The sequence below is a fragment of the Spea bombifrons genome, chromosome 1 (genome assembly GCF_027358695.1).
Source record: "Spea bombifrons isolate aSpeBom1 chromosome 1, aSpeBom1.2.pri, whole genome shotgun sequence".
Lineage (NCBI taxonomy): Eukaryota > Metazoa > Chordata > Amphibia > Anura > Pelobatidae > Spea > Spea bombifrons.
The window spans coordinates 149,742,209-149,753,578 of record NC_071087.1 but is presented as its reverse complement, the minus strand read 5'-3'; the positions used below and the strand labels follow the sequence as shown (position 1 = coordinate 149,753,578).

Sequence of the window (11,370 nt, the reverse complement as noted above, 5' to 3'; positions counted from 1 at the left end):
CTAGTTTTCCAACATATATGGTTTTATGGGGTAAATTGAACTCACCGACATCAAAGATGACCTAAATAGGACATGGGGCAAAATTACCAGATTTGGAAAAATAAGTGATTTTGAAATAGCAATGTTACCTGTACTTATTGCCTCACAAAAAAAAGCAAAAAAAACCACCTAAAACATCGGGTAACATAGTTTATATTTTTATAGTAAATTATACAATATCAAAATAATGACTGAATCATGAATATTGTCTCTAAAGAAAGCCCTTCTTGTCCTGAAAAAGAAGCCCAGAAGGCTTATCTCTATGCAAAATGATGTGGACAAGATGGAAACATAGAGCCGAACCAAGTACAAAAAGACGGGGAGGGACCCAGTAGTCCACTGTCTGGGATGGAGGATACAATACCATTCCACAGAGTTAAAGAAACTGTGCACCGTAAGCTTCAAAAAGTCAGATAATAGGGTAGATAATACTTAATATCTCCCATGCCTTACAAAAGCTGAATCTATACAACTAACTCTTTACCAGCTGAACACAGTTTTCCTATACATAGGGTTACAGGTTATATGTACCAAGTTGTATATGAACTGATAACCATAAGTGCTATTGGTGCAATTAATAGGCAGGAAATCTAGTAAGAGGTTTGCCCAAGGATAGTAAGTTCCTAAAAGGTACGGTAAGGTACAATAAAGGTTAATAATACTTTAAGTTTTGTATTCAAAACTGTTAAAACTAAAAGACTAGATACAAGATATGTGCAAATGGGTCAAAAACGTTGCAGATTAATTTTTTGGCCCCCATAATCGGGGCGTATTTCATTTGGAAATTAAATTAATTGCTCCGCGCTCACATTCACTCTCTCATACTTACATTCTTGTTCACTCTCTCTAAATGTTTGCCTACCTTCTTGTCTACAAATGCTCACAGTTTAGGGAATAAGATCCATGAACTTGTGACATTAGTGGCAACTGAGATTGTGGATTTAGTGGCTGTTACTGAGACATGGTATAACGAGAAAAATGAAGGGACACAGCTATGGCAGGGCAAGAAAGGGTGATGGGTGACACTATATGTGAAAGATAACATAAAATCTAGCCAAACACAAGTTAGTGAGGACAACATAGAGTCAGTTTGGATTACATTACAATTTGGTAATAGTACAGTAACTTGTGTAGTTGTGATTTATCGACCCCCTGGACAAGTAGAAGAGCTAGATAATCTATTAATTAAATAGCACTTCTCTGAAAGCGTAGCGGATGCGTGAAATAGCCTTCCATCAGAAATGGTAAAGATTAATACAGCAAAGGCGTTTAAGCAAGCATGGGATAGGCAAAAGGCTAAGCTACGTATAAGGCCGGGGACTAAGGAAGGTATTCATAGGTTGGGCAGACTAGACGGGCAAATGGTTCTTATCAGCCGTCACTTTCTATGTTTCTAAGATGCGGAAGTGGTCAGCAGAGAAGGTAGGGAAGCATTTAGAGAGTGAACGGAATCGAGAGTGTAAGTGAATTCACAGCTTTTTGCTTGGTTTTCATCTGCATCGTGGCGGGGGAGTCTGGCCTAATTTTCATATATTTCTGTAAATTTGCAAGTCATCCGAATCCGAATGCACAAGTCTACTAGATACTGCTGCAATAATTCACCTTTTTTTTTTACAGTATACATAACAGTGATTATATTTCATATTACACAAACTTCCTTGTTGCAGACATTCAAGATTATTATTATCCTTTATTTATATAGCGCCAACAGTTTACGCAGCGCTTAATACAATACATAAATTCAAGGGATATGACAAGAATTGACAGACTAAGACAAACCGATACATTTGGTGGAGAGAGCCATTAGACTCAAACTTCTTTTTCAAGAATTGCATTTAAGTATTTTTGCATTAGTTTGGATGGTTTCCAAAGAGTGTGAAACAGCTTTTGCTATGAACTGTCATTGTCCAAGCCAGAGGCTGTGCTATTTACAAAAGAATGCATTAGTATAACATAATAGATTTTTTATTACTATACTATACTATGTTTTATAAACAGCATTGTAGCTTTTTACAGCACATGGATGTTTAATGGCTATTTTATTCATTGCCTTTTTTTAAAGCAGCACTGAAAAATACAGTAATATTTGCATCTTAAAATGAGGAATCCTAGGTCACTACAATTTAAAGCAGTCACTTTTCCAAAATCCTAAACTTTTTTGTCCGCTGATTAAAATAAGAAGTATGCAGTAGATGTATTGCGAAACTCCATTATATGTATTCAATAGGGAAAGGTTTCTTGTTTCTTCTCATGATCCGTTTCATTATTCATCTCTGCCCTATGGCCACGTTACGCAGATCGTAGTTCGAATGTTGGGGCAGACTTTGTAAGAGTTGGTGAGAAAGAGCAAACCTTGAGGACAGCTTACTGATTAGATAACGCTGGCTGAGCTGCTCTGGGCCACTGACCTCAGGTTACATGAGGTTTTATTACCAATTTCTATAGCAATTGCCTGTAGATGGTGTAAAGGACCAAAAATGATTCGGACTAGTTTTTCTGGTCCATTCGTTTTCAGACATCGAATTTGGTTTCCTACCCTTTCGGTTCTGACAAAATTCAGAGAGCATTTTTTCATTAGGAAACAAAATTTGTCGCTCACTCTCTCACAGACTATGTCAATTTCTCCCTACCTTTTCCACAGCTCCACTTCATTTCTTGCCTCTTCTTGTTCTTCTGTGTGAGTAGGAGTGTGATAGAGAGTAACAGTGTGATAGAGAGTGAGAGTATGAAGTAACAAAATGCAAATTAAAATTCAGTGCTTTCTTCGTCATTTTTGCTTGCTTGCTTCGTTGGGGGGGGTCCCTGCTAGTTAAATTTGCAAATTTTGTTAAATTTTAAATATGTACAAATGTGAATGTTTCACGCAGCGGAATGAACAGCTGGATCCTGGTGGAAGAGGGCAGCTGCTGCAGAAAGACTGCAACTTCTGTAACAGGTAGGTGACTGCATTTTTACCTTATTTGTGTTTTGAAAAAATACATATTAACCTTTTTATAGAGTACGTTAATCAGCATTCTTTTCAGTGCCAGCTAGGTGTGTGCTATGTTTGGCAATGAAGGCCTGTGATGCCAAACACGTATCTCACGTATGCAAGACTTGCATCCCTTATGCGGGAATGTTAGTATGTATGAACGCACTGTATTGTATGCAGGGAAACCGCAGTTCTCAGGCTAGCACCATGGTATGGGATTTTTGTAAACACAGAATTATTTATTTTCTGTTTTATAATGGGAGAGGATTATAGTGCCTCAGCTCCATTTTGGGATTAAACCCTTCAATTACACCAGTATTCCTAAATCCACATGTATATATATCTCATTTTACAACCGTTTACACACCTGCAGCTGCTGCTATTCTCACACAAGCGTTCTATGGGACTCAACCTCGCGCCTTCTACCCAGACTTGAGAGCGCTTTGCGTGACGTCACGGTATTCGCTTTCCAACGCTGATTCTTTTTGTCCCTGAACGCACGCCGTCCTACAACTTAGACAGACAGTATGGCGTCCTCAATGTCACCGGCGCTGAGACAACTCATGTGGGCGAGGAGAGTAGCTGTGTCCGTACTGAGCCCGTCCAGGTAATGTCACTGCGTTAGGGCATAAGGTGCGAACTCTACGAGAGCTTCGTGCAATTTGTGTTATTTTGTTTTATGCGGGGGGGGTGGACAGGGGGCTGCTGGTGGGAATTCCCTCATGTTTGTGTCTCAATTGAAACAAGCTTACAGGTGCTGGGTTAATTTATTCAGCAGTCCACAGCTAAATGACCCCTTAACGTTAAGACTGGGGCTCGGCAGTTTGCGCCCCCCCCCCTTTCACTTAAGGCACTGATATGATCTAAAGGTCACATGTTCATAAATGGCCGTCCTCTGGGTCAAAAAGTCTCTACATTTACTCATGTGCACCATGGGATTTGGGTATTTGGGAATGCCTTGGGTATGCCTTGTGAGATATTGGAGGGTGTCAAACGCAGCATTTATTATAACTTATTGTTTTATGTAGCGCCATCATACTCTGCAGCGCTGCACAATGTGTATTATTTTGCTTTCAGGACATAGCTAACTAAGCCTGTCTGTGCTGGACCAGACCACATTGCCTTGTCAGAATGTGTCCTTAGAACAAATACATTAAGCACCAATACAAAAACATTAAGGGTTAATTATAATTGATTGTGGTTTGATGTTTACAGAACACCACTACTAAAACTTAACTCCAGATTCACTTTTTATATATAACCCACATGCTCCATATGTTAATACTATGTTAAGATCTTTGCCAGACCACTTTTGAAACACCCCAATGAGCACCACTGTCCTGTGTTGTCGTCTTCATGCTGTCATCAATGAGTCGTCATATTGGTGTATTCTGAGCCAAAAGGTTTCTGTGAGATACAGATCTGTACCTGTTCAGCTGCTCCTATAATACAATATATACAATAAAAAAACAACTATGCTGTAGTTCAGGTACCTTAATGCATGTGACAGCTGAATGTCCCATTTCTTGCGTGTTCCTGCTTGAGAATACATGGTGGGGTTCTGCAGAATCCCCACCATATGCATTTGTGTCTTTGCTCTGCCCCAGCTTCTATGAGATGTGTTCAGCCATCTTCATCACATCAAAGGTGTCCCAATTAGGACATGGACGCAGACTCACCAGATGTCAAAATGAAAAGAGAAAAAAATACGCACCTCCCAAATGTGGCCCTTTAGTCCCCACACAACCAGACAAACCCATGCATTGGTGGTATCACTGTACTCGGGGGATTCTGAACATATATTGGGATGTTGTATGGCAGTGACAAATACCAGGAGCTATAAATTTATACCTGAAGTACAATGTGTGTTTAAAAAAAAAAAAAACGACACAAATTAACAACCTATGACAAAAGCTGATGGTAGCATTAGTGCATGGAAAGTGTTAAAATACCCTGGGGTGCCTAGTTTTCAAAAATATATAGATTGGTTGGGGTAAATTGGACATGGGGCAGAAGGACCAGATGTCAAAATTGCGAGTTGAAAAACTGAATTGCGCATGCCCCAAATGTGGCCTTTTCGCCCCCAAATAACCTGACAAACCCACGCATTAATGGTATCACTGTACATAGGAGATGTTGCTGAACAAATATTTGGGGTGTTGTTTTGAAGTGACATATACCAGTTGCTGCAAATGTATACCTGATTTACAATTTGTAAAATAAATGACTACTGCAAAGTTTGAGAAAGGTTGGTAGTAAAATTAGTGCATGGAAAGTGTTAAAATACGAGCATTTGAAATGCCTCCTGGTCTATTTTTCAAAAATTATATGGTTTAATGGAGGTAAATTGAACTGACCGGCTTCAAAGATGTCACAAATAGGACATGGGCACAGGATTACCAGATTTGAAAAAAAAAAAAATTTTGAAATTGCAAAATGCTAGTTGTATTTATTGCCCTATAACTTGCAAAAAAAAACATAAAAACATTGGGTATTTCTAAACTTAGGACAAACCCTAGTTAGCGTTTTTTCTCATTACCTTTTCGTAGATGAGAAAAAGTTTTCAAAGTTTTACCATATTTGTTTTTATAGGAAATTATACAATACGATCTAAATAATGGTATCTAAAGTAAGCCCTTCTTGTACTAAAAAACTATTTATCAATTAAGTGGGTTCAGTAAATGAGAGAAAAAATTACAGCTTAACGTGCGCACCACCATGGGTCAACCCATAATGGGTTATGCAGAAGCTCAGTTGGTTTGGCCCTTCGTCATTCTCTTTAGTATATAAATATGACATAAAATAACACTGTTGTAAATGTAAACTTTGAATTGCCTGGCTGTGAGGAAATGTTTGGTTTAGTGTTGCCATGGTTATTGCGGCTGACCTTTTTCCATTCTAGAATCCATAGCTCCCAATAAATAAGCAGATACTTGGTTTGATGCAATCAAAAAATTTAAATTATAAGGCATTATTTGGGAGTTTTGAAGAATTAAGTCTTTAACAATGGATGAGGGTAGTAATGGAGATAAAAGTGCTAAAATAATGATTTGGTTGCAGGATAATAAATATAAGGGGAGGCCAAGAGATCTCAATATGTATAGGTTGGAGGGAGGGTAAGAGTGGATGTGAAAGAACTGAAGCATTTAAACACAGGAAAGACGTTTATTGCAGTGGAGAACAAGTTTTACTCCACTGGGGAAATGGTGATAGAAAAGTAGATTAGCCGCCCAGCAGAAGTGGTAGAGGTTAGTGTATTGGGAGAATTTTAACATGCATGGTATAGGCATATGGCTGTCCTGACAATAAGAAAAGGCCAAGGACCCCTTAAGATTTTAGATATTAACAGGAATAATAGGCAGACAAGACCGGCCAAACAGTTTGCTGTTAAGTTCTCTTTTTCTAATATGGGGTGTTTGTTATATTTGTGCCATGTGTGACGTATTTACTTTTAAGCTGTCCAGCACTTTTTGTAAGAGGCATAGGTGTCTGTGACAAATACTGTATACATAGAGAACTTGTCTAATTCAGTCTAGTGGTGAATAATACCACTCTAAGTGGTCAGTTTTGTTGAATGTTGCGGCTTAATTAGTAGTGATGAGCGTGCCTGGGAGCTCTGTGTGTTTCACTGGGAATCTCTGATTGCTCTTTATTTTTCTCAGGCGCAGCCCCCCCCATTCCCCACCCACTTCTAGTCAACTCCATTCTATCTGGTGCTAGCCCTGCCCCTCCACCATATAACCACTCCCACTGTGCAAGGTTAGACCTGTCCCTTTTGTGAAGGTCCTGAAGTTTAGGGAGGAGTCACACCTTTTTTTCTCAGCAAGCATAAGCGGGACCCAGAAGCGGTGCCTAACTGAAGTGAGGAAGCAGCTTCCAGGAAAATAACCGGCCATCATTTCTCATTCAGACACAGAATAACTGAAATGGTTCTCTTAACTAAGAGGCATTAATCTTTTCGGTGTAACGTAAGGAAACTTTACTTTGCTAAAAGCGTGGTATATAAATGGAACGGCCCCCAGCAGAAGTGGAATGTAAACATGCATGGTATAGGTATAAAGCTATCCTGAATCTAAGACAAGACCAGTGACTGATTTTGACTGATCTTTTTGCACCATGTTCTGCCTTTCTTATTGTTTACGCAGTGCCGACACATTCCAGAGGCTGTCTTTTATGGAAGATGAACACAATGTTCTGTGCGTTTGTCATATCTGGAAACTCACAAACCCCAGTTGTTTTATGATATTCTTATAAATTGTCTAGTTTTACTTTAACATTTTGTAAATAAGCATTTATTTGTGTTAAGACCAACATGTACCAAACAATGAAAAAGTTCTTGGGTTCCAAATTATAGATTTTTAATTGTCTGAAGCATCTAACTCTGCTAGATCGCTTGGCAAAGGTCCATTAGCTCTTATGAGCTGTTTATTGAACATTGAATTTTCTGTTATTAAAAGCCTGAAATTCAGCACTTTGCCTTTGATAAAATAACATTTATGGGTAAGCACCCAGCCCCCAAATACATAATGCCGTATAACTGGACAAGCTTTTCATAAGGGAAGGCGACTCAAACTCCTACCCTTGTTCAGGATTTTAGTCCCCCTTGGTGTTTTACTTACGCCCACGAGGAATGTCCCCGTGTCTCCATACGTAATGGACGCGTAAGTTGGTAGGAGCCTAACAAGCCGAACTCGATATTTGGCTGGTCCTGGTATATACCCCAGTTTTTTGCTCACCTCTAAGTATAATGAATGTTTCTCCTGTGAATTGCTATAATGCTTTGCTTAAATATAATTATAAAGGGTGCACCCCTCCTTTCTTTTCTCGTGCCCTTTGTCTCTTTCCTCTTTCTTTGCCTCCTACGGCTTCTCCTTTTTTTTGTCTGTTCTTGAGCCCTTCCGGGTCCAGCCAGTGTTCCGAGGGCATAGGACATGTGATCCCCAGGGTTCATCTGGGTGGATGGGAGGGTGGAGGCTTTTATAAACCTTGGAAATCAGATCTCTGTGATTATCACTGCACCTGTGCAGTTACCTTGTGATGGTCCTATTACTTTTCCCCTTTTCTTCTTTCTATAGTCACTCTATAAATTTGGACATTTCCACCTAGGGGTGCACTCGCTTTTGTTGCCAAGGTTTAGACGTAAATGGCTATCTTGTTATTTTGAGGGGACAGCTAATTTACACTGTTATACAGGCTGTACACTCACTACTTTTGCTACATTGTAGCAGTGTTGTCACATAAAAAGATGTAATAAAATATTTACAGAAATGTGAGGGTGTACTCACTTCTGTGAGATAATAAATATATATATATATATATATATATATATATATATATATATATATATATATATATATATAATTACACACACAGTATATGATAAGTTGTTTGCAGGGTTACTAGGGGTGTGTATGTTCTAATATATAATATATACCGTATAAATAATGTATGCTAGTTTAGTATAATTCCAATTTTTGAATGATAATTAATTTGTATATTTAAACCAACTTTACTAGCTCTCCTGGTACGTTTCATTGTTCTGTTATCTTTTTATTAAATACGGGTGAATGAAACTGTGGAATAACAAATGCTCCCTTAAAGAGGGAATGTACCATATATATTCTTCAGAGACCGTAAGTTTCTGTAAATATCCTTCTGTGCTTAAAGGAAAGATCTGGCTGCATTCTGTAGCATGTTACTGATTACTGATAAATATTGTGCAGGATCTTTTTGCTCTTGTTATATCCTTTTAGTTCCTGGAATTAAAATTACCATTTGAAACTTTAATTGGATGCGGGACTTCAGGGTTTGAGGCTAACGTGACGACACAAATGACTGCATTCTGGTCTAAACAAGCCACCTGCACTTCAGAGGTTTCCCGTCCTCGCTTGAAGTTACTCCCACACACTTAATGTCTTCCGTCTGAAATCCATATTTGTTGGGGGGGGGTAATTATGTACTCAGTCGGTAGAAAGTTACCTGTGCAAAGATAAATGCACATGCCCTCACTGCAACAGAACACGGAAACTTACCATGATTGCCAGCCCACACGATAAGCGCTGCTGTTCCACTCTGTTACTTAATGTCTCTAATGGGCAGCATGTAACTTTCAGTGATAAGAGATTATGAAGGATGGAATCTTTGATGACTGCCTCAAGTAACTGTTAAGTTTTAGGATTTTTCTTGTTTTTGTGCAGTCGGGCAACCTAGACACATCATTGAAGGAAGCAGAGTGCCATCCCTAAGCTCCAACCTCTCTGTCTCCTAAAGATTGTTATTCACCACCCTTGGCTCAGCAATGGTCTTGATGAATTGGAAATTAACAACCAAGAATCTTGACAGCTGATCCTGACTCGACCAACTCATCCCCATCCAAGCTGTCCTCTCCTGCTGTTTCATTTCCCCCTCAACGACCGACTAGATTGTAAGCTCACAAGAGCAGGACCCTCTTCTCCTTTTGTACCAGTTTGGTATTGTTTGTGATTTTAAATGTATCCTACCGACTCTGATTGTAAAGCGCTACGGAATATGATGGCGCAATGTAAATAAACAAAATGTTACTTTTCAAGAATGAGTCATCTGAAACTGCCTTTCCACTGCTCAGTTTTATATGTCGATTTATGTGAATGTTGCATAAAGAAATTTCATAATGAAAGGAAAACTCCTCCTGTACCTTATTGCATATGGTAGCTTAGTATCCCCTTTAAATAATCATTGCTCCCCTTGGAAGTGCATACAGGGATCCTGCCTGGGCCCTTCCACGCATTTGCTTCCTGCTAGGATTGCAGCAGATGTGATTGGCTCACGAGTTTCATAGGGCTTATGATTCCCCATCCATTTCAATGGGAGCTCTTTCCTAAAACTGTTTGGCTGCTACAGGCGGCACCATAGAGGGGGCAGCTCGCTGCAGGCTGTCCTATAGGTAAGCGACTGTTTCTTTTTCTTCTGCAGGTGAAGAATTACAAAGTACTTTAACATAGGTTTTTTGTGGATTAGCAGTAGACTGTCCACTTCAAAAGTCTGATGAGTGTGACACCTTCATAGATGTGTAATTCCTAGCACTGGTGAATGCCAAACCCTTCCTTGAGAACTCTTTCATAATATTTTGGGGAATCATTTAATTGCCATGTGTCCCAAAAGCAGACACTGTTTGTTATACAAACTGGAAAGGCTTGCTCAATGTTTTTGTGTGATGATGAAACCTTCCGAGGGAAGAATAAAATGACAAAAATGCCAAGGTAGCTGAGCTTTCATTAATGTTTTTTTTCTTCTTCTACGTGTAACAGCATCATGAAGGTTTACCTTCTAACAGTTTGCATAAGCTGTCATTTACCAGATTGTTTTTGCATCACAACAGGATAAAGAGTAGCCGTTAGTCATCTAGTAGGCAGGTTTTTCTATTGTTCTCTCTGTAAAAGCATATAAGGAAGCATTTTATTTTATTATAGATTTCCTCATGTCTGCACAGTTTGTAGAAGGAAAGGAATAGAGAGTTCTTCCTGTGTGCTAATTTTTCTGATCACGGGGATGGCAGCTGAGGCATCACTTTACACTTTTAATTTGTTAAATAAAACTGTTTTTTGTTAAGACTTTTTGGATGAAGAATGAAATGCTGCACTAACATTTTATATATATATATATATATATATATATATATATAATATATATATATATATATATATATATATATATATATATATCTTTTCATTCCATAACTTTCTAGCTCAAGTCATGCAGTAAATGCAATTGAGCACATGCCTTTCTCTTCTTTTTTGTAACCTCCAATGCCATCAGTTTTGGGCTCATTGTCGTTTCTATATTTCGTGACAAACCCGCTACTGTACTTTCATACGGAGCGGTACACTCCTTGCCAGTGGCAGTCTGTCTGTGACGGAGAGCCTGTAGGCTGACATCAAGTGCAGCCTGTTGTGAACTGCTAAGTGGGAGTCTGCCAAAAACTCAGCAGACAGAACTAATTGGGGAGAAAAAGGATTTTTGTGCCCTCATCTCTCCCTCTTTACAAGAAAGATATTGTTAAAGTAACTTGTTTATGTAAGATTTGTCTGCCTCTATTTTCTCGTTGCATGAATCATCTTTAACTTCAAGTCTCGCACTGCAGGTCACTGAACACTTCCACATGGCAGCTGGCGCAGAACCAAGCTCAAGACACGCAACTCATCACGGTGGATGAAAAATTGGTAAGGGGTGTTTATTTCCCACTTCAGTTTTCTTGGGTTTGCCTTGAGCAGATCTTTGTGGTTGGCTTTCACGATGGTAACCAATACCGTTCTGTCCGTTCTATGCAATCGTGGATTTCATAGAGGAAGACAAATCCATCATTTCATTATTTCATCATTTGG

General features: G+C 39.0%; 1 protein-coding gene across 1 annotated transcript in view; it reads left to right on the top strand.

Moving 5' to 3' along the window:
• The first annotated feature begins 3,473 nt into the window (after nucleotides 1–3,473).
• The window catches only part of NDUFS4 (NADH:ubiquinone oxidoreductase subunit S4), a 38,878-nt gene continuing 30,981 nt past the window's right edge, over nucleotides 3,474–11,370 (top strand). Inside the window, exons 1-2 of the mRNA XM_053448063.1 lie at nucleotides 3,474–3,617; nucleotides 11,130–11,208. Coding sequence (XP_053304038.1) covers nucleotides 3,538–3,617; nucleotides 11,130–11,208 — 159 coding nt within the window. The 5' untranslated portion in view covers nucleotides 3,474–3,537. The remainder of the gene's footprint in view (nucleotides 3,618–11,129; nucleotides 11,209–11,370) is intronic.